This window comes from Zosterops lateralis (assembly GCF_965231275.1).
Source record: "Zosterops lateralis genome assembly, chromosome: 7".
In the NCBI taxonomy this organism is placed as follows: Eukaryota; Metazoa; Chordata; class Aves; order Passeriformes; family Zosteropidae; genus Zosterops; species Zosterops lateralis.
The window spans coordinates 28335239-28358854 of record NC_139767.1 but is presented as its reverse complement, the minus strand read 5'-3'; the positions used below and the strand labels follow the sequence as shown (position 1 = coordinate 28358854).

At 39.7% G+C, this 23616-nt stretch overlaps 1 protein-coding gene across 1 annotated transcript in view; it reads left to right on the top strand.

Moving 5' to 3' along the window:
* The window catches only part of MYLK (myosin light chain kinase), a 141385-nt gene that overhangs the window by 57680 nt on the left and 60089 nt on the right, over positions 1-23616 (top strand). The window contains exons 11-16 of the mRNA XM_083864760.1: positions 211-348; positions 1003-1200; positions 2375-2621; positions 9968-10048; positions 10408-11294; positions 20940-21056. Coding sequence (XP_083720886.1) covers positions 211-348; positions 1003-1200; positions 2375-2621; positions 9968-10048; positions 10408-11294; positions 20940-21056 — 1668 coding nt within the window. The remainder of the gene's footprint in view (positions 1-210; positions 349-1002; positions 1201-2374; positions 2622-9967; positions 10049-10407; positions 11295-20939; positions 21057-23616) is intronic.

The window sequence follows — 23616 nt, the reverse complement described above, 5'->3', positions numbered from 1 at the left end:
AAGGAGGACAGTTCCATTCCTATTTCTTGTCTTTCTGCTTGGAATACTGGCAAGGCAAAACAGCTATATTAGGTGGTTTCAGTTGTTTTTGCCTTCTGAGAGCTGAAGCAAAACCACTGTCTCGAAATCATGTTGAGCCTAAGGTCAGTTAAAGTTTGTCATGAAAATTCCAGTAAGAGACCCTTTTGTTCTTTTTTTTTGACTTCACAGAAAAGAAGAGCAGCAAGAAGGCAGAGAGTGCACAGGCTGCAAAGTTAAACAAGACTTTTGCACCCGTCTTCCTTAAAGGCCTGACTGACCTCAAAGTAATGGATGGAAGTCAAGTGATAATGACTGTGGAGGTATCAGGTGTGTAGCTATAAAACAGTACTACTAAAAAAAATTTAAATCCTGCTGCAAAGTGTGCGGGGTTTTCCATGTTTTTTAGCAGGTGTCTTTGCATTTGGAAATGGTATTTCTAGGAACCAGTTTTTTAAAATAGGTCTAATTAGATAGGTCTAATATGATCTTCAGTGTGACTGAACATTGTCCATTGTTAACATCCTCAGACCTGTAGAAGTGTTTCTTCATTGGAACTATATAATGATATAAATTTATTATGGGTCTTGTTGAAGTGGACTTGCAATAGCTTTTATTGTGAACCAAACGAGATTCAGTTCCTGTCAGCTGGGCTAAGATTAGTGCTGCAGAAAGCGCAGTCCTTGTATGAACTTTGGTATCAGAAACTCTTAATAACCACCTTTGTGGTGTCTAGAACTGATTCTTTCTCTCTGTTGTGTACATGTTTCCCTTATTCATTTGTATTTTAATCATAAGAAGACAGACTATTTCACATTACACAGCATTGACAGAGTTAATAATAGAAATTCCTGAATGTTTTGAAGATGAAATTGCAGAATCAGGTGGCAAAAAAAACAACCCAAATTTGATCCTTTTCATAAGTGACATATGATGGGATTTTGTGTGTGTCTCAGATTTTTGTTGGGTTGTTGTTTTTTTTAGCTAACCCATCTCCTGAAATTATCTGGCTGCATAATGGGAAAGAAATACAGGAGACAGAAGATTTCCACTTTGAGAAGAAAGGCAATGAGTACAGTCTGTACATCCAGGAGGTGTTTCCTGAAGACACAGGCAAATACACCTGTGAAGCCTGGAATGAAGTAGGAGAAAGTCAAACACAGGCCACATTGACAGTTCAAGGTATAAAGTTCCTCTTCATCTCATAAAATGGTGAAAGAAAATTATTATTCTAATGTACTGGAGGAATGTCTGTTTAAAATGCATGAGTGTTTATAAGATTTGTTGTGAAGGACACTCAAGTTCTCTGTCTCTGCATCTGAATTATAAAGCATATTGAGCAGAAGCAGCTTTAAAAAAATCTTTTCACTCTGGAACATTATGTTACTATTTCAAAAATGCATTCCTGAGTCCTATTTCTAGGGTGCAAAACTTCTGCTAAATGCGGCTTCAGATTTTAACTATCAGGCTTACTTAACTATGGATTAAAGTAAACCTTTTAAAATGTTTTTGTTTCTAATTGAAGTCCTTAGTATTTGAAAAAGCTTTTTAGGAGCTAGGTATCCTGGCTTTAATGTTAGCATTGTAGTGGTGAGGAAGACATGATTTTTGTAATCTGAGAACTAGCTGTAAAAAATTTGGCTTTGAATCTCCTCAGATGATGTCAACCCCACAGCAAACACTCAAGGGACCTACAAACTGCCCATGACTGGGCACACACTGCCTTTCTGACAGGAACTTCTTCTAGTATTACTGACATTTGACATATTGACATTTCTTCACAGCCACTACTGAGAATTAGTGGAAGTCACTTTTATTATTTTTAATGTAGAATATCCTATCTGCAGTGTTTGAGAGAGTTGTTTAGTCTGTTGTCACTGTGTGCTCTGAATTCAGACCTTCCTCTCCTCCAGTTCCCCCTGAGATCCAGCCTTGGGGTCAGTCTTCTACATTAAATGCAATTTTCTGCAATTGTTAATGATGATTTATTGCATAAGCTCTCAACTGCACAGCAGTTATAGTACTGTTACTTGCCCTTAAAGCTATTCCTACCCATATTCTCTAAGGACAAATCTCCAAGATTCCTTTTAGGGCAGCTTTAAAGTCCCTTTGTTTTGCTCCTAATATAAGCTTGGATCGAGCCAGTAAAGTGCCAAGTAAATGATTAATTTTAGTATGAACACAAGTTACTTCCAAAATTAAAGTCTGACTTATTTTCACATTAAAAACTTATACCCTGCATGTTCAAAATAACTTTCCTTGCCTGTGATTGCTTTCCCTGAAATTAGTTAGCTTAGTGGTGACATTCAAACTTGGCATTTTCTTCTGATTTGTAAATTGTGTTTGTAAACTCCAGAACCTCAGGATGGAATTCAGCCCTGGTTCATTAGCAAACCAAGATCAGTGACAGCAGCTCCTGGGCAAAATGTCTTGATATCCTGTGCCATTGCTGGAGATCCTTTCCCCACTGTCCACTGGTTTAAAGATGGGAAAGAAATAACACCAGGAACAGCGTGTGAAATCCTGCAGAATGAAGACATCTTCACACTGGTCTTGAGGAATGTGCAGTCTCGTCATGCAGGGCAATATGAAATTCAACTCAGGTATGTTTGCTGTGAAAAAGAAGGTTGTTCCCTTTGACCAATTAGTTCTATTTACCCTCAAGTTAAAATTCCCACTTGAAGAAGAGAGGACTTCTATCCTATTCAAGTGAAACATTAGGGTAACAAAGGAACAGAATATTTCTGAGGGACAAAAAAGGACTAATAAAACTCCAGGAGGAGGGAGGAAACACAAGAAGAGTCAGAAAAAAAAGGACAAAGCAGTATATTTCTTTTTGTGATCCTGTAAAAGAAAGCTTTGTGACAGCAGTATGGGAAGCAATTTCTAGCAAGGAAAACCACAATCAATGTCCTGAGTTTTGGAGCTATTGTTTATCATGTTTGGCATCTCTCCAGGTGTTGTAAGGATTTCTGTTTCCATGGAAACAACCTGTCCAAGGAGAGATGTTACACAAGATCCCTACCTTTAAGGGGAAAAAGTGTTTCCTGGCCATGCTTGAAATGTCTGAATCTTATATGCCGGTTGTAATCTTCTTTTGTTGATGTATCTTTGAAATGAGGCACCTTTATGCTTTGAAGATCTTGTCATTCCTACAAAATCTGAAAGAGTTGTTTTGAATTTAATTTTATTTTATTCTGTTATAATAACTGTCCTTTAAATGAAGAGCTGGATTTGTTGGCTCTTTACCTTGTACAAAGTGCCAAAGCACTTTCCACCTCCAATGGTGAAGATTACAAATCCCCTATATGGTTGTAGAAAACATAGTGCAAAATCTTAAAGTGATGTTATCAGTCCATGCTATTTACTGTGCATAGGTGTACTTGCTTTACTTGGCTAGTCTTTTTGCCTTTCTTTATTAAAATAACTTCATCATCATGGACATTTGAGTCCATTACACTGGAATAAAATTATTTGGTTTGCTCCACACACTAACTTTTTAGTCCAGGTACACTAGTCTGAATTGTCCTTTGCCTACTTGCAAATAAATTACTCACATTTTCTTAATACAAGGAGGGAGGTGATTTCTTAATAAATTCAAGCTGTTTGGCTTGTAAACAATGAGCTTAATTTTTTATAGTTATAAGGTTTTTTTTCCAACCAGTGTGGCCCAAATGATGGATATGTCACTATGTAGATGCCTCCTGGCTTGAAGATACATTTTCATAGACTATCACAGGCAGACACAAACTAGCTTCAGTATACTTTATTATTTGAAGTTAAATGAGGCACTCAGTTTTCACCAGAAAAGGGCATTTTATGAAATTATAGCTGTTGATTATCAAGATTTCCTATAATGAAGTTTTTCTACACTTAATTTCAAGTCTTATTAACAACATCTATGTAGGGAGAGCCACATGTGCTATGATCTTATTGCAAACCAGCTCTTCAGTATATTAGGCCCTTTGTAGTCTTCAATAGGTTGTGAGCTGGCTCATTTCAGAGCTGGCTTGTTTGCAATTGGCCCAGGTCATCTGGGACATTCCTAATGCTCATTTGAGCAGGTCATGTCTACAGAAATTCTTGCATTTATTTTCCTTTGGGTTTCAGGGGTGTTTCTAACACTCGGTACCTCTGGCAGGATTAGAAATGCCAGTTCAATTTTATTCAGGTCACCAACCTCGACAGGAGAGAGCAGAAACTGTGAGAATTGGTACCTTCTGCTGGTACATTTCTACACTTCACTGTGTGTGCCCTGGGCATGGCCATCTCTTTTGATATGCTGGTGGTTTCACTTGAACTGAAGAGAGAATGAGATATTTCAGCAAAACTTCAGGGGTAGAAGAGTGAAAGAGGACAAAGGAGAGCCAAGAGAGCTTTGTGGAGGGTTTTGTTGGGACTGATGTAGGAAATTGACTGTATTGATCAGGTGTACTTAGTGATCCCTCAGGCCAAATTCATCAATGGAGCCCTTTTTTCAAAGGGGAAGTCTGACATTATCCTAACTTTAAAACATACACTTAGAAAATAAATTATTTCAGAGAATTAGTAGATGAGTGGAAGTTTTGGGAGGAAGGACTAAAAGTGAAGTTGTAGCTAGAAAACAACACAGCAGATTACATGCTAGTTGCAGATATTCCCTAATCCTTTCACAGGAGAAATAACTGGGGGTCCCACAAAGATCAGTGCATTCATGTTGGCTTTTTCTAATCCATAATGAATAATGCTGTGCTGCAGTTAGAGCAAAGGGAATGCTGATACCTCATTTTACCCTGCTGGTAAATGCAGTACAGAGCCAAAAGTCAGGTCTGTAACTACAGGTTTGCAATAGAGTTGCAGTAATCTTCAGCAATAAATAGTCTTGACTAAATAGCTGTTGAACTGGCTGCATTTGTCTTGAATACTTGATTGAGAATTGTTTATATATTCAGAAACAGTTTTAACAGTACCTGAGAGGAAGAGAGCTGTGTTTTGTGTCTTTCTCTCAAAAACTCCTACAAAGTCCATTAAAAATGTGGAATAACTGAGAAAACATAAGTCAATTCACTAAAGAGTTTACAGAGTTGTCAGTAGGCTATTTTTAAACATAATAATTTTCATTTCAAATAAAATGTGCAGCTCCTTTTCACATATTAATTTTAGAAACAGGTTGCATAGCTGCTCTTAGGGAGTCACTCCTTCTCCAACTCTTAATTTAGTCTGGGCATAGTTTCCTACTAGTGTTAATTATTTTCCAATTTCCTTCTCCATTATTCTTAAGATCTAAATTCTATCCTAATACCTCCACAATTCTCCTTTTGTCTTGGCTGCTCACAAATTAAAACTCTGGTCTTAAAAATGTGGGTTTAGCAAAAGATCTGTTTGACTCTTGCTGGTTCGTTCTCCTTTAGTCAGAGTGAGCTGACAAGGATGTGGAGCCCAGTGTGATCCTGGTGTAATCCATCCATGATTGCTCGTTGGTTTTCTGTTTTACCATCTCTCAGCATTATGTAGAACACATCTTTGCTTTGCCTTTTACTGTTTAGCAGACTGCTAAGTCTGGATTTTAGAAGAGTAGTCAATGTAGCCTCTCCTGGTCCTTTTTTAAAACCTACACAGGCCTATGATTCCTCTGGATTTGCATTTTTCATTTTAATTGTCCTAATAATATTCCATTGAACCTGTTATGTCTCAGGCTCAGAGGAGTAGTGTTGCATAAATGCTAAAAGAACAGATTTAGCTACTTCTGCAGTCCATCTATTAAAATTTAGACATTTTACAGCTTGAAAAATGCTTAATATGGAAAATAAAAATCTTTTTCCTTACTCATAAGACCAAAGATATCTATTTTCCCTCCCATCCTTTGTATCCTTCCAGTGATGCAGACACTGGTATCCTGTTATCCCAATATGACTTTTCTGTGTTCTTTCACTCAGTGTGTACATCATAAATGAAGAGGTAAAAAACAGGTGAGAACTGGACAAAAATTGTTTTTTGAGCAAAACCTTTATGCAATACAGTCAACATGAGGGACCTCAGAATCATCCTGCAGTTCCTTAAACAAATCATCTGATTTGTTAACCTTTGTCCTCTCAGACATTAAGTGTTTTCTTCTCCCCCACTCCCACCCCAACCTTCAAGTGAGGTAAATCAGTGCATCCTCTTTCAAGCCAGCAGAGCTGTTCTGCTTTATACCAGATAGAGCTGTGATCCAGGAGATTAGTTGCTTTCTTTGGGGCTAAAGCTTTGTGGAGTCTGGACTATCTCTCAATTTAACTCAGAAAAGTTGCAAAACTTCCTTCTGAGGATTTGCAGTTACCTGCACTGAAGCACCAGCTATAAATAGGGATCAACATCTTGATCTTGAAAGGGTTGCCCCTTTCAGTTCATTCTTGAAAAAAAAGTCATTTACACTGCAATATTTATTTCACACTTGGTAGTCTGGTAGGAAACTTCAGTCTGTCCCCCCAGCATAATTACAACTGTGTTTTTTTCCTCTTCCTCCAGGGAGTGCTGCCTAGGGACATGCAGACAATAAGTCTCATCTAAGGTTCAGTGAAAATATTTGAGTAGGTTCTGCCAAGAAACTAGTATTTCAAGATATTTTGAACATAAAAGCCATTCCAGGGAAAACTGATCCCACAATAGGACACAGAGCTATTTTTAAAATTGCCTCAGGCTTTGCAGCTGGGGTTTTATTTGTTTTTGGTGGGCTTTTTTATTAATATTCCTTGACATTTTAAAGATAAGTCCTGTGCATGAGCATTCTACAGAAGAGTCCTGCAAAAGTCAACACTTCCAGGCACTTCTTCACAGTAAAGCTACTAAGCATAGGTTTTATCCATGTCTATCATTATTCCACAATAACAGAGCCACTAAGATCTGTCTGTGTCTAGAGTTTTGTTGATAAAATGCCAACACAGAGAACCTCAAGCTGCACAAGTAATATTGTTATTGCCAAGATTCAAAACAGCAGGGACGTGAGACTTGAAGAAGTGCCCATGTACTGCAAGGCTCTTTTTTTTCTAATGGCCCCTATGCATCTTTGCCTTCCCTAGATTCTGAAATTGCATAAATGTAAAAATATTTACCAAGGTTCCAGAATTATTCTTGATTGAAATTGCTGTCTAAATCACCCAATCCTTCTTAATTTTTCTTGGCATGTTTCTCTTTTCCATCCTATGATCTGCAAGGTGGGTCAGTGTTTTTAAGTTCACCGTTTTAGACTTTGCCACTGGATTCAGAAGACAAAGTATGTTCTCCCTGCTCCTAAAATCATCAGTTTGATTTCACTGGAAGCAGGCCTTACCCTGGGAAGGCTACACTTTTGAACAGACACAGACACAAGGTTTGTATCCAGTAGTCTGGTTTTCAGCTATTCACTTCAATCAGAACTCATAATTAAGATCAAAAAACTACCTTGTGAATCATTTTTCCATCTAGGTACTTGTATGTCCCACTGTTGCCATAATTTGTAAGTGCTTCCCAAGGTTTTAAAAATAGAAAGAACAAAATGCTCTCCTGCTTTCTTACCCCCTCCTTTATTTTCCAAACCCTGTGAAAAATAGCTTACTTTAGAAGGATTTACTTTGCCTGCCTTATTTGCTTCTTCACAAATGCAAAGAATTTGCAGAGGGAAAGATGCCTTGCAGAAACTGGTTCTGCAGTAATGCTACCATTCTTCACAGTGCTCAGGACCACATTCAGGATCCCTGAATTCCTCTCCTGGGACAGCACTGTCTCTGTCCCTTCATCCTCTCCCACTGGTGGACAAATTCTTGTGGACAAATATTTTTGCCAGACAATCATGATAGAAGCTGAGCAGGGATGCCTCAACATTTAATGTACTCTGCAAATTGTCTATACCTCAGCATGCATGCCTTGTCCTTTGTCAGCTTTGGATTGGTGTGAAGTCCTGAACAGGAGGGCTCTTCAGGTAAACTAACAGCCTGTTAAAGCCCTGCAGCAGCGGTGAATGAGCAATTCCAGAGTGTGTCTGCTTTCCTTAAAAATTTTGGAGAAGCTGAGAAAAAACCTTGTGAGTTCCAATAATGGCAAAAGGGGCCAGTTTGAAATGCATTGTATGAAAAAAACAGATTTTCAGCAATGTCGCTACCCTGCCATAATTTTATGCCAGTCAGTATCTTGGGAGGAGGAGATGTGCTGTTCTTTTTATTTATCTTTCCATTTGTCTTGCCTTCTTTCTATTTCTCTTGCTTCCAAATGGAGGCCACACATAAGAGTAAGAATGGCAGGTCTCCAGTGCAGGGCTGAGATAAATACTCTCTGCATTGACTTGGATCCTCTCCTGCCCTTTGGACAGTGTTTGAGAGAGGGAGTTCTGTTTGGTACTCAGATGTTATCTAGTTTTTTGTATTGAAGGAAACGAGGGTTGTGGCTTCCAGTGCTGTTCTCATGGATTCCCTTCAATAGCAGTTTGTAGTGTACATATTCTGACTTGCTGCATATAAAAGGGTTAAAAAAAAAAAGTCTCTGGTTTCCTGTTGTTAGTGGTCTTAAAGTCAAGCTATGTTTCTATCAGCAGGGCCTTTGCTTTGCAATCCAGATACTGTGATCAAACCTACCAGTTTCTTTTTAGTTTTCATATTCGGCTGATCCACTGTTTCTTTTTCTGAAGCAACAGAAATCAGGGGAAATCTGTCTGAGAAGGTGATGGCACTAATTGCTCTTATAAAGACAAAGTTTTGTGCTGAATCTGTGATTCTGTCATCTGTGTTACTCATCCTGCCTTCACTGCAAGTTAAAAATGGGTGAAATTATAGGGAGTTTTCCACCCAAACAGAACCATATCTAGGAAAGTATTTCCATGCTCTATTTAAAAACCAGGCCAGACAATATATTTATGGCAAGCTAACAGCCCCGAGTCCATGTTTTAAACTTCAGGGCTAAGTGGACTTGAAGGTGCTCTTATCTAGCAAGTTCAAAGCAGAGCACAGCTGGGAAAACCTGCCTCTCTTGCCTTCCTCCCCTCCAACACATGTGTTTTGCTCATGTCCAGGAAATGTTTTCAGTAGCAAAAATTATTTTTGTTCAAAAAAGACAAATAATCCAGGACTTTCTAGTCCATTTACAAGCTTATACCTAAACTGGGAAGAACAGAACTGTTTTCACTAATAAAAGATATCTCTAGTCCCTAATCAATTCAAGTCTGGTTTTTTAATAGCAGTCAGGGGGGTGGTGGCAATAGTTACACAACTGCTGCCCTGGGGGAGTTAAATTTTGCTTTTGGCATCTCCTGTGTTAAGCAGAGAAGAGCTGTTTGGGGCTGAAAGAATGATATATATCTGCGGGAGGGAGGGAGCTGCAGGGGAGCAGGGAGCACTTTAAATGAATTCTTTAATGGGAGCCCTTTGCAGAAGGCATCCGTGGTATTCCTCTGCAAAAGGAAGAATAAGTACTCAGCACCATATATGGTGACACTTTTATGTTTTTTAATATAAACATGTACAGACTGGAGCAATCCATGTAGATGGGTTTGCTGATTGGTTGGGCCAGAGGGGAGGGAAGGAAATGAGACCCTGTTTTTAATATCTTAACATTAGAAAACTTAAGAGCTTGGGTTTGAATAAATAAACAGTAGGCAGAGTTGGAAAGATTTTCAGCTTTGCAAAATAGCCCTTTCCTCTGTCTTGATTTTCCAGCTTTTGTATTTGTTTTCCTTTAGCTTGTTTGTTTGCAGCTGCTTCGTTCTGTAAATTGCTTTGATTTTTCTTCAGGGAGTATGTTGTTCCCAGTGCAGATAGCAACAGATCAGTAAAAGCTATTTGAGATAGCTTGGCTCCAAAATAAGAGGACCAAATCCACTCAGTCAATCCCCACAGTGCTGGGCATGGAAAAGGGGAATGCCACACTGGGTTTGAGCTGCTGTAGTGCAATACACAATCACTTAGCTCAGGCAAGTTACAGAGGAAGAAACCCCTGTTTTTCTGATTTCACTTAAATATTTCAGGAACCAAGTTGGAGAATGCAGCTGCCAGGTGTCTCTGATGCTGCGGGAGAGTTCAGCTTCCACAGCAGAAATGCTCAGAGAGTGAGTATTTTTCCCAGGGACTTGCATGGGTGGGTTCTATTTTTTGCTCCGTTAATTCCCTGCCCTTGCAGACCCAGGCTGGCTGCTGTTCAACCTAATCCCCAAATGTGACCTAACAAATTGTTTTCATCATACAAGCTAAGCACATTGTACCAAGCCAGAGTAGAGAGGATCTTTTTTGTTTGTGCCCTTATATGGCTCCTGAAGTCATCATTGATGCAATAAACTAATGGAGTATGCTCCTCTAATCAACCTCCCCTTCTATAAACACATTTTGTTCCTGCTCTGAGATTGTTCCCTGACATTTTTAAACCAGCCCCTTTCCTGGCTCTCTCTTTCTTTTCTTTTTCGGATCATAGTGGGAGGGAATCAGCCAGCTCTGGAGAGCAAAGAGATGGTGGAGATCATGGTAAACTAACATTTGGTAGAACAAGTGGCTTCAAAAAGAACAGTGTAACCAGAGTAGCTGAGGAAGAGCAGGAAGACGTCCGAGGCGTGCTGAAGAGGCGAGTGGAAACTCGGGAGCACACAGAGGAGAGCCTGAGGCAGCAGGAAGCTGAACAACTTGATTTCCGTGATATTTTAGGCAAGAAAGTCAGCACCAAAAGTTTTTCTGAGGAGGAACTGAAAGAAATCCCAGCCGAGCAAATGGACTTCCGAGCGAACCTGCAGCGGCAGGTCAAACCCAAGACCTTGTCAGAGGAGGAGAGGAAAGTCCATGCTCCCCAGCAGGTGGACTTCCGTTCTGTGCTGGGCAAGAAGGGCACCCCAAAAACCCCATTGCCAGAGAAGGCACCACCTCCCAAACCTGCAGTAACAGATTTCAGGTCTGTGCTGGGCTCCAAGAAAAAACCACCTGCAGAGAATGGCAGTGCTGGCACCCCTGCACCAAATGCTCGTGCCAACTCCGAAGCCCAGAACGCGACCCCCAATTCTCAAGCCCCTGTTGCCAAACCAGCAGTGAAAAAAGAGGAGAAGAATGACAGAAACTGTGAACATGGGTGTGCAGTGGTGGATGGCGGAATAATTGGGAAAAAAACTGAAAACAAAGCACCAGCAAGCAAACCACCAGCAAGCAAAGGAACAGCACCCTCCTTTACAGAGAAGCTTCAGGATGCTCAAGTGGCTGATGGTGAAAAATTGGTCTTACAATGTCGGATTTCCTCTGATCCCCCTGCAGCTGTCACCTGGACTCTAGACAGCAAAGCCATCAAATCATCGAAGTCTATTCTCATCTCCCAAGAAGGTAAATTATTTGCATTACAAGCCAGCTGGATGGCACATCGTTATATCTGGCTCTTGATTAATAATATTTAGTTCATTAAAGGTAATGCAATATTTATTTAAGTCCTGTGCCAGTAACTGTTTCCAGATGCAGCTTGCTTATTATTTCAGTGGAGTACACAAGGAACAGTATTGTTTGACATTTCTTGCAGATTCCCCTTTAACAGCCTGCAGATGTAAATTTTCTGAAGTTGAACTTCTTGCATCTTTAAATGCTGTTTACATTGCTAACGTTGTTTAAGGAGCTGGTACATGATGCTTATTTAAACTGAACTTTTAAGGATTTAGAACATTGAAAACATAATAATATTACTGGTGGTTTACAAATTCTAATTGAATTCTTCTGTATGTTTAATATTTCAGGCTTTTTATTGCAAAAAGAAACACAGAGGCAAAGAGGGATTGTGTCATAGAAAGAAATTACTACAACTGGAAGTTAAGATCAGAGTTGAGAACAGATTTCCAGTGTATTTAATGCCCCACCGCAGATGTTTCTGTTGCCATTACAAGCACTGAAATATTTGAACTCCACTAGCTTGGTGACTTTTAACTAACCTCGAAACTGTATAGAATTTGGTAGAAGTCTCTAAAAGGAGACTTACTGTTTTCAAGCTGAATGATTCCTTTATATTTCACATTTTGGGTGATCAAACCCACTAGACTTTTTTTCATGAAAGTTAATGCTGTATCTAGATAAAATATATTTTCCTAGGACAAAAACAGGAAGGAAGGACAATTGATGGTACGAAAACCCCTTCTTTACTTCATATGTGTTCTCTAAAACACTGAGAGAATTATCTTGAGAATGATACCCTCTGGCATACTGTAGCAAAAAAGTTCATGCTCACAGTGAGAATTGTAGCTTGACACAGGGGTCTGCACTCTTACTTTTGAATCTTCCTTGATTTAATCCAGACTATTTTTAGTGTTACCAAAGGAGAACCAAATAAATGTAAAGAAAGCTCATCACAAGCAGTGAATCCTTGTGCAGTGTTCCAAACAGGCTAACACAGGCATTCTCCTGAAGTGGATGCAGTCAGAAATAGCATTGTCTTCAGAGAGGCTGGGGGTACTGAAGTGGTGCATTAAGGAGATACCAAAGCAAGTAGATGGCGAAAGGCAGATGGTAGCAGGTGCATTGTGTCTGGCCTGTGTCTGAAGTAGTATAATGTTTTTTGGTTTGTTTTTTTTTATGAGTACACTAACTTTCACCCAAGGGGATTGTATAGAATAAGGATAAGTGGCATGTATGAGAGAAAACATTGACTAGAAATGCCATTGTTATAAAAAGGACTGACAGAATCAGTCAGTTTGGCTAGCCTTATGCTGGAAGCAAGATTTCAAGGCTTTTCTTGGAGTTGCTCAGAGTTAAAAGAAATGATGCATCCTAAAGTTCCATGACTCCTGTCAAAGTACATCAGATAGACAGCACCTCTGTAGCAAAGCTTCTGAGCTATAGTGGAGCCTCCTAAAGTCCCAGAGCTTTCATGTTATGGTGCTACAAAAAGCTTTTTACTTCACTGAAATAATGTGAGTAATTGACTATTATAATCCCCCAACTCTTATTCCCTCTATAAAATGGTACACTGGGGCTACAAATCGAGGGTAGCTGTTTACAGTGAGGTGATCCTCATGTGCAGAAATGCTCTGCCACCTGTCTGAGCAGGGCACGGGGCTTCTCCCATCCTCTTTGTCTGGGCTGGGTGTCACTGCTGGTCACAACACTCAGAGTGTCACACATTAACACTGCTTTCCACTGAGATCAGGATCAAAGGTCAGTCCTGCATAAGGAATCCACTGTTCCAGGACAGCTTCTTGCAGGGGGTGAAGACACCGTCCTGATGTTCCACTTGTACCTGCACTGTTACACTTGAGTCATGCTCAGCAGTCACTGTTATCAGTACCTCAAAGCCAGGCTTTCTTCTGCAAGTATTTGCAGAGGATCTTGGAAAGAAATATTACACAGGGCTGTAGGTTTTATCCTTTAATGGAAAGACAAGGAATGAGGATTAGAACTGGGTTTTTTAAAACTTTATTACATTACCCTCTGTACACTGAGAGAGTGCATTGCATGATGGTCAATTTTGGTTTTTTCCTGACAGTACCTGCTAGCTTTGGCTCTTGGAGAAAAATGTGTTGCTGCTCTCACTGTAAGATTCTTTCATGCCAACTGTTAAGTAATTAACTAGGCATGCATGATACTTTGGGTTCCAGAATTCATAGAGATTCAGTTTTCTCTTTTTCCCTAATTAGGAACACATACATACTTGAGGAAACCAAGAGAGGAGAGGGAATAACTGGAATAACAGACTAGAACTGAGAAATAGCAAAATCATTCACTCTCAGGAAATACTGTTCAATAGGGAAACTGTATGGCTTAGTCTCATAGATAGTGTTTGGAGCAGCTTTAAACATAGAGAGCAACAATGGCACTGGATGCAGTACACAGCAGGCCAAAGGCAAATTTCCATTCTTTGCCCCAAACACTGAAAATGCAACACCATCACACCCACAGGTGTACTTCAGCAGCAGTGCTTTGTCAAAGCTTGGAGCAGCATTTGATGGGCCCTGGAAGTGATGCCCTAGAGTCATCCTCACCTGAAAGAAGGCTGAGTCTGTGGGGAAGAAGAGGAATTCAGAGCAAACAGACCTAGCTCACCTTAGTGGGTTTAGATCTTGCAAAGCCATTTCTTATTTCTTTGGTATGACCTTAATCCTCCTTTAGTTCAGTGACAAAATCCACTATGGGAGAGGATAGACTAGGTCTGTTCTCAGCCATTTCACCAACTGCTTTTGTACTGTTGTGATGTTTGGTGGTGATCACGGGGATTTTTTTCAGATTCACCAGGGGTATTTCACAACAACTTACATGTTCTTAATGAGTTGGAAAATTCCCTATCTAGAATAATGCATGTCCATGTGCTTCTTAGCCACACTGCTAGCCCATCTTAGTATGGAATACTGTCCCACAAACTGGTCAATGTAAGTAATGCATGAACCCCCAGAATGTATTTGTGTTTTGGAAATTGAATTACTCCTCTCTGTCATTCCCAAAAGAGAGGGAAAAAAAAAAAAGGCAAAAAAGAGACAAAAGTCTGCTCATCTCCTGCTGCCAAATATATTGTGAAGATAAATACATAAAATTCAGTTTCAGGAACATGTGATTAAAAAGTGGTATATTTGGCCAGAAAGGTCAAACTTAGAAGTATGCTTGTGTGTAACAAGTTCACAGGACAGGCAAACTGTAAAAACTATGTGTAGTCACTCACTGAAAATAACTTTCCTTGGCATATTTGTCCTAGTTGATAGTGAGGCCTTTAACCAGTTAGAAACAAAGCTGTTCACAGGTCTCCTCTGTGCTTGCAGAGCCTGACTTGACACTAAATTTCCCACCCAAGGCAGTTTAACCATTGGAGGGCAGGAGAAGGGAGAGTGTTATCCCTGCTCTGTATCATTGGAGAAGCCTGTGTACAAACACCAGCATCAGAATAGACTGGTAAGGCCTTTGCCAAAGAAAAGCTAAACCCTGCTCCAAAAATGACCTTCATCTTCAGGCATATTTATGCAGCATTTGTGCTGATTTATGGTAGTTAATCTGAGACTTGCAGTGTATTCCATCCTTCCAGGGTTAAGTTTAGTTAGAAGTCAGAATCTGGGCAGCATTATCCTGAATGTCACAATTACAACAATAGCTGATATCATGTGATGTTCCTTCCATTTTACATTTCAGCTATTTTCCCTTTGAAATCATGAACATCAGTACACTTGTTCTTCCATTCCTTTTTACAGTTCCCCAAATAGTACTCTGTTTGTTGATTGGCATGATTTTTTAATGTATCATTTTTACAACGAAGTGATAAAAGTGAGCTCTTGCACTATTTTTCTGATGTGGTACAATTTTATTAATGGTTTGATTTTATATTTTTCTTCTTTAAACTTGTCAGAGTGCAATTATCTGCATTCCTGAGATAGATATTAATGTGCTTTTTGCCCATTAAAGATCAAAATAAATGGTTACTAACAATAAAGAGAGTGCTCATAAATTAGAACATTTATACATTCATATGCAATGGGGTAGATGATGCGTGGTAAAGAGGCACTTTAATGAGAGGCTTTTTGCTTAAAGTTATAGGGGGCTTTTTGTTGGGAAAAGAAGTTTTTAAGAATGCTCTAGCAGACATTGCAGTGAAGTTAGACATATAAGGACTGAATAGAAAAATTTTCCTCACAGGGTAAACCCTTTAGAGCAGGACCCATTATGTTTTACATTTGTATAGCACTGGCCAAGCAGTGCCACTGTCCTGCTGTATGACTCACTCTTGGACACAAAATCCACAGAGAAAGTTCTTGCATGGTCCCAAAAGTCGTTCTATAAGATGGCAGTGAAAGGGTTTTGCACAGCATCCTTAGCAAGCTGCCCAGCTGAGGTGTGCAAGTGACTACAAGTCTAAACTGACATATTTGCCATTTATTAAGTCAACTTGCTCAGCTTTTATTGGATAGATTTAGTACTCTGTGACTATCTAGATGGAAGAGGAACTGTCTAATATAGACTCAGGTAGCAGTGATGGTGTAGCTTAGAAAATGCCCTGAGTTTGTATTGCTTTGTCTAAGCCAGCACTTTTTTCTTCCCAAGTTTCTTGGCAGCATAAAGATTTGGTAATCTTATTAGCAATAATGCCTTAACAACTTTCTTGTGACTTAACTCCTAAATCTTCCTATCAGTCATGCACGTCTATGTCTGCCAGTCTAGTGAGGATCTGCCATGACTTTTTTGTTTTCTTTTTAATTAAATTTGAGCAAGAATTTGGTGTATAATTAACACGACTCTATGTACTGCTCAAAGTAGATGCATTTTGCACCTTACAAAAGCTTCTTTGGAAAGTTGAAGGTTAGGAAGATCATCTGAGGGTCAGTTCTGACAGAATACCATGTTTGTCACAGGCCACATTTTCCTCTGCACTGTCATTTATGTTTGAATCCCTCCTCTTCCAAAAAAATGCATGTGGTGTGGATTTAAATACAGCAAAAGAGAAACATTTCCTATAACCACTGGGAATTTGTTGCAAAGCCTAACTATTCTAATAACAGTTTTGTTATTAAATCAAGAAACAAAACAATGTCTTATTTCTAACTTGATAGAAAGGCTTTGGCTCTGTAACCAAGACAGCTTTCTCTTTTTTTTTTTGAAACTTGACAAGTGAGACTCTTACTAACTTTCTCTCCATGATGCACTTCATCCAGCCCTTGGAGGCTTGGCATTGTTTTGGTTTGGTTTTTTGGTTTTCTTTCCAATGCCTCCTCTCCAGTTGCTGTTTATTAGTTTATTAATCTCTTTAGAAAAGAGGAAGCAGAATTGTGTTGTGGGTACCAGCATCAGTGAGAAGGAGATCACCTTCCTGTTGCTGCTTTTACTGGAGGTTATTGATCCTCTTTCTACCTCACAACTCATGTTTGTCATTTCTCTATTAAACCTTTAAACCTCCTGAATATTCAGCATCCTTTGCTGCCATCAGTGCCTGTTTTTTCACCATCTCAAGCCCCATTTTCTTTGAATGAATGGGACTCAGCTTAACAAGTAAATGAGATTGTTTAGGAGATTACCCTGCTGTCTTTTCCCTTTCCAAGATTCTTTCTAGCATCTGTAAATTTATAAATGTTAGTTTATGAGTACTTCCATGTTATAGGTTAAAACATTTAATAACTTGGGTCCTAGTCTAATCACAGAGGAAATCCACTAGAAACAAACTGAGTGATGATTTCCTATTGTCAGCTTCTTCAGGAGATCTGTATTTTGGCAGCTCTAACTCCTCCTAAGTCAATGTCATTAATATAGTAATGTAGCATTAATTACAAGCAGAATAATGTGATATATCACAAATATTTCAGTAAGGGTTAAGAAAATTACTTTTACACAGATACATTTGATGGTTAAATGTCTAATGTTGTGAATCATGAAAGTAGGTTTCTTACAGTTTTCCTTTAAACTCTATCAACTATCAATAATTATATTTGACCTTCTTTCTCCTATGAAATTCATGTGGTTTTTTCACTGTTTTTTCCGTTGTCATTGTAACTGCAGTCAATATTTTCCTGGTCAATCCACCTCTCATTTTTAAACATGACTGTGACACTAGCAAATATTTGAACTTGCTCAGACAATTTGAGATTTATTAGAAAATTAGCACTATAAGTCAATGAGTCCCTTAAAAAAATTATTATGTCTCCTAGGCACAATTTCTCACAGATCAGTGCTTATTAATATTGCCTAAATACTCCACAGTACTTTCTTATACCATGGATACAGATGAGAAAGCCATAAACTGGAGTCTGCATCAGGAGATAGGAATAGGATAGGAATCAGGAGGTTGGCCAGCTAGATGCCAGTGTGGGGAATGAGACTAAGGAGCTGTTTTTGTTGGTTTGTGTATTTGTTTTATATCTGAGGTTGACTTTCTGTGGAGTTTCATGGAAAGAATGCAGAAGCCTGGAGATATTTTAAACTGTCTTGCACTATTTTTGAGTAAGTCAGAGAACCCTTTCATAGCTTAAAATTCAAGGGTAAGGCTTTGAGCATCTAAACCAGTCTCCAGTAAAGAGTCAGCTTCTGTAGCTGTTAAAGTCTTTTCTAGAGCTGCACCAGTCCCAATGTCTAAGTGGTAGATTCCAGCACTCATGTTTATTCCAGTCCTGCACTTGGTGTCAATGTTTAAGGATCATCCATGGCCTTGTTCCTAACGAAAATAGAGGCTTGGGGGGACAAAATAAATAGCAAACATTTTTAGCTCACTGGGATTTGTGAAGTGCCAGGATTTCAGAATACCCAGCTGGGGTAACCAGTCTGGGCTTTCAAGCAGTTCTGAGAAAATAAGCTTGTTTCAGATCGTTATAGGGTTTGCAGAGGAAATACCAAATACTTAATTGAAAGACATTTGGCCTTCTAGCCCCAGGAACTGACTGTAGCTCTAGATCACAGAATGCAGGCCTGGTTGGGAAGTTTTCTGTCCTTATGAAATCTCACCAAGTTTTCCCTGGGTTGTGGTGCTTTGGGGCTTTTTCCTGGTTTTCTATGAAAATGAGGTTTTGACTTCCATGATCCCTCAGTCTTCCCTTATACTCCTGATCCAACCTGGCCAAATCTTTCTGATCCATTGGCCAATTTCATACCTAGTTCTAGTAGTCCACGTCTTCATGAATACTAGTGGCTATATAAAGGAGAGTAACCCAAATTATCTCATTTTCCCTTCACTCCTCCAGTGAGGGCTACTACTGTTGTATCTGGTGGTAGCAAGAAGCCCAGCAACCCCTGTATATTTTGCATGTGCTGTTCCCATGGAGTAAGTCGAGAGAAAGAAGGAGTGACGGAAAATAGAATGAAAATTATTTCTTCTTAGAGACAAGAGTTAGGATGAAAAATGGCATGGCCCTTGGAAAAAACCAGATTTCCTTCACCCTCTTTCTCACAAAATCACTTCATTAAATGAGTGTTGAGTGACCTTGTATCATAATAGTCTTCAATGAGCTCAGGAAGGGCTTTTGAGCAGGTAGAAAACTCCTGCAGAAGCTAAAGCAAATTCTGCATTGTTCCAGCCCCTTGATGATACAGTTATTCTTACAGGCCAGGCTTCTTTCCTGCAGTAAGGTGGCCAGAGGTCTCCTTCATATATATGTGTCTTTGTTCCATAGATTATGGGCTTTTCAATAGCATCTTTAGGTTTTGATGTGCAATCTTTTCTAATCATGTTATATAGATTTATATAGATTCTTAGACTGGAAGTTATCTTTGGCTTGCTCTCCAAAAGTCTCTTTAAACAGCAGAGACATGTGAATTTATATTTGCTAGATGCCTGCAAGAATACTTTTCTACTGTCTTTCCTCCATTTGGAATGGAACTGCAGCTCATGACATTTTTGGCTTCAGCCTGACTCATGGAAAAGCGTTGCCTCAGGGAGGGCACGTGGATTTTCTTTTCACCCTGTGGTTGGCTGAGCACAGCCCATGTGAGTGAGGGGTCAGTGCTCCTCTTCTGAGACAGTTCTCACATCATTTCTCAGGGGATAATAGTCATTATTTAAAGCTGCTTGATTTTGTGGAGGATGATAAAGAGGGAAAAAAGTAATTTTCTTCTAACGGATGTGTGTTTTTGGCACACCAAATTTGTTGGAAACCATTTGAATGGGTTTTATAAGATTTTTCTTGAATAATGACATCCAGGTTTAAAATGAGAGAAAAATCTGAATGCCAAGAGCAGAGCTGCTATGTCCAAACAGAGAAACAGAGTTCATCTCCAAAGAGAACCAGTAAACTCCTAAAGTTCTTCAAATGGACTGGAGTTCTTTTCAAGGTCCTTTTTATAGACCAGTATCACCTGTGCCTGTGCCATCTCCCACATCACAGGGGACACATTTGATGGGGTTGAGACCTCTGGGAGGCTTCCAGTTACTATAGAGAGAAAAGTGCTGGGAAATTTCCCTACATCTCAAGAAACAGGGTGAATAGCTGAAAAAAAAAATCCATCTCTTCAATTCTATAATTAGGAATGACTGTGAGAAAGGCAAATGGAGAAAGGGGGAAGGTTTTACTGCCGCTGAGTTAAGTGGAAGGTGGAGGTGCTCTGGACAGGCCAACTGCAATGGGCAGAAGTGCAAAATGCCTCAGGCTGTGTTTAGGGGACAGACCAAGCTTCCCAACGAAGAAGGAGAAGGCAAGCCCACACTTCACCTTCACTTAATTAATATTTGGATATTTGGAATGGGAAAATGTGGAGCATTTTAACTGGGGTCCACCCTGGGGAGGAAAGTACTTCATTGTTCCAAGCAATGTAAGTGAAAGTAAGGGATAAGGTTCTTCTTCCTCATTCCCCATCTACTGGGAACAACTTCTGTTTGGGTTCACAGAGTTTTAATTTTTAAGAGGAAATGAATTTCCCTTGGGTCATACCAAGCTTCCCTTGGTAAATAATGAGCTTATGTTGCATCCTGTTTCTGGAAACCCAATTAAGTAAAATTTTGTGGTTTTGTTTGAAAAGAAATGTATTTGTTGCAATGATAAATTTGACTGCCACTAATATATTGGACTTTCTAATGGATGTTTTACAGGCAGTTATTCATTAGGCAGTTCGAGCTAAAAGAAAATGTCTTTGAGTGCTGTTTTTAAACTTAGGCACTAAGCTGAAGTTCTGCTCTCATACATGAATGCTCAGGGGAGTGCTAGAGACAAGGCTGAATCAAAACTTTGATAATGGGCATTGAACACAGCCCTACACTACGAGCACTTTTTGAAAAAAAGTCACCCAATTGAGGACTTTGATCACTGCTGTAAGACAAAGAAGAGCAGCAGAGGTGCTGCTCTGGGTCTTCTCTACCATTAGTTCAGGCCTGCAGGGACAATTTTGAGTATTCTGGGGAAAAGTAATAAGATCAAATTTTGATTTATTTAGCATTAATAAGGCTCCATTAAGGTTGAAATTTAAGGACAGCTTTTTCTAGCAGAGAAGATCACCTGTAGTGAAGGACTGGCTCATTAGATGTCTTCTGCTCCTTACTAGCACTAAGATTTCTGTGAGCTGCAGCCTAACATGCATTTGATCTCTCCCTCCTTTGTACAGGGACACTCTGCTCACTGACCATTGAGAAGGCCATGCCTGAAGATGGGGGCGAGTACAAGTGCATAGCTGAGAACCCAGCAGGGAAAGCTGAATGTGCTTGCAAAGTGGTGGTGGAAGGTAAGTGCTGTGCTGGGTGCAAGAAAACCCTTCCTTCAGAACTTCCTCCTTTCCACCTTATTTCCCAAGAATGACCATTAGGAGCTACTAACACACACAAAAAAACCCAGAAGGACTCTACCCCCTTCCCTTCTTCACTTCTTTGTTCAATAGATAATTCAATGTCTACCATAAAGGAGCATGAGCAGAGAGACAATACAGAACCAATGGCTCTGGCTGCTTTGTGGAATAATCTGTATTCTTCTGCCCACTGCATTTCTAGAAGGTATTTAGAGCAGTAAGCTGAACTTGTAAGATTTGTTTCTGAGCTGTGTACATCCTTTGAGAGCCAGTGAGAACTCCCTGTGTGAGTCTGGGTGTCAGTGTGTCTCAGGACTGAGTGTGGCACTTTTCTCACTCTACAACTCTCCACTCCCCAATTCTTTGCATTCACAGATTTTGGTCATCTGGTTTTCTAGCATAAGTGAACAAAACCAAACAAATTAGCTGCTCAATCATGTGTTCCATAGTCTTAGAACATGGATAATTTACTGACTGAGGTACTTGTTTTTAGCCATGGTCATGCTGATGACACTACTCTTGTTAAATAGTCTTGGCCTTGGGCAAGGCCTAGGTGAGGCTGAGTGAGACACAGACTTATAAAGCTTCCATAGAGTTTAAATTATTTAAGGGGTTTTAAGTAACCAAATGTCCTTCCTATCAATTCACCTTCTGGTGAGCTTATTTTTGAATACTCTGAGACTTTTCCATTGTGTCTAAAATGAACACAAAACTAGACCACAAGCCTAATAACAGAACTTAGGTACTGAACCTTCACAGCTGTAGTGTTTGTGGCAGGGGGTCTAGAAAAGAAGATTGTTTTTTCCCTAATGTTACGTGACACAAGGTAAAAATGGGGTTCTGTAACTCCTCACTAAAAGTCAGTCCTCATGTAACTGGAAAAGGAATTAATTACACATAAACATACAATTAAAGATACCAGCACCTTCTATGATACTATGGTCATGGTGTAATCTGTCTTAGATATTTGATAAGCTGTTGTTTATGGTTCTGTAACTCAAAGTAATAAATTTTGTCAGTGCTGAGGTTTGAAAAAGAGGCTTTAAGCAAAATCTAGTCCCTGAAACACCTTAACCACCACAGATGCAGAGTGTTGAAGGATCAGATCATCAAAAGCTTAGCACACAGTAGTTCTCTAGAGCTGCCCTAGCAATTTTTAAGTGTCTCAGTCACTTAGGTGTGTTTCCTCTGTCTTCTGATCTCCTTCAAGTAGTTACTTTTCTTCCTGAAACTTCCCTTGTCCTATTTGCCACTTCGAGTTTCCTGCTGGACACTGCATGCTCTAGGAGGGTGCAGGTAGAGTTTGGCTTGCGAAGTCTTGATAATGGGAGGCTGTGAGCTCCCTGCCTGATGATGTGAATGACATTACCTCAGCTGTCTGGCTCTCTGTGGTGGTGGCACCACAGCATTAAGAGCTCACTCCTCACATCATGTTGGGCACCAGGATGACCACATTCCTTACCTCCATACTGGCTGCTTTGTCTGCCTTTTTCATTCTCCACTGGCATGCTGCTGAGAAGAGGTTTTTGACAAATGGCACCACAGCAAACTCTGGCTATTTAGGAAAGACGGCATTTGATATCCCGTGTCTGAGACTGGCAGAGAGGATGACTGTTATTTTTAAATTAGGACTGTGATCTAAAACAAGAGTTCAGATTTCTTCCTTCTTCAGTCCACTGTCAGGATTCCAGATGCTGATTTTTAGACTAAGTAACCATAATCATTATATTTTTTTTGACATCAGGGACTCAAGATTGGAGAAACATTTGACTTCAGTTGACAGATCTGTAGAATCCGAGTGTCTGAACTCTTACACAGCCTCCTGCTCTGAATTATTTACTAAGAAGTTCTCTCTTCCTCTGTTAACTTTTAAAGAAACTTAGATGAATTTTCACACACTTGCACCTAGAAGAAGGAGACTAAAATAGCTGTTTCCACAACATTTATGTCATTTTTTTCTCTGGTAGCTAACAGCTCTCTCACTCACTCTGAAAGCTGAATATTTGAAAGTTGTAAAGTGATACAGCTATTGCTGAGATCATAATCTATAATCACAATCTCTCTTCCAAAGATAAATGTCAGGATCAAGCAATCTAACAAGCAGAGCTTGTTCGGTTTGCATTTTAGGTCATAGAATCCTAGAATGGTTTATTGTTGGAAGGGACCTTAAAAATCATTTTGTTCCAACCCCTAGCCAGGGACTCCTTCCCACAGATCAGGTTGCTCAAAGCCTCATCCAGCCTGGTCTTGAACAGCCCCAGGGATGAGAAACCCACAACCTCTTTGGGCAACCTGTGCCAGTGCCTCATGACCCTCACAGTGAAGAATTTCTACCTAATGTCTAATATAAGTTTTGCCCCCTTGAGCTTAAAGCCATTCCTGCTTGATGTGGCACTACAGATGCTTGTGAAAAGTCCCTCCCCAGCTCTCTTGGAGCTGATTTAGTTACTGGAAAGTCTAAAATCTCCCCAAAGCTGTCTTCTCTTCAGGCTGAACTACC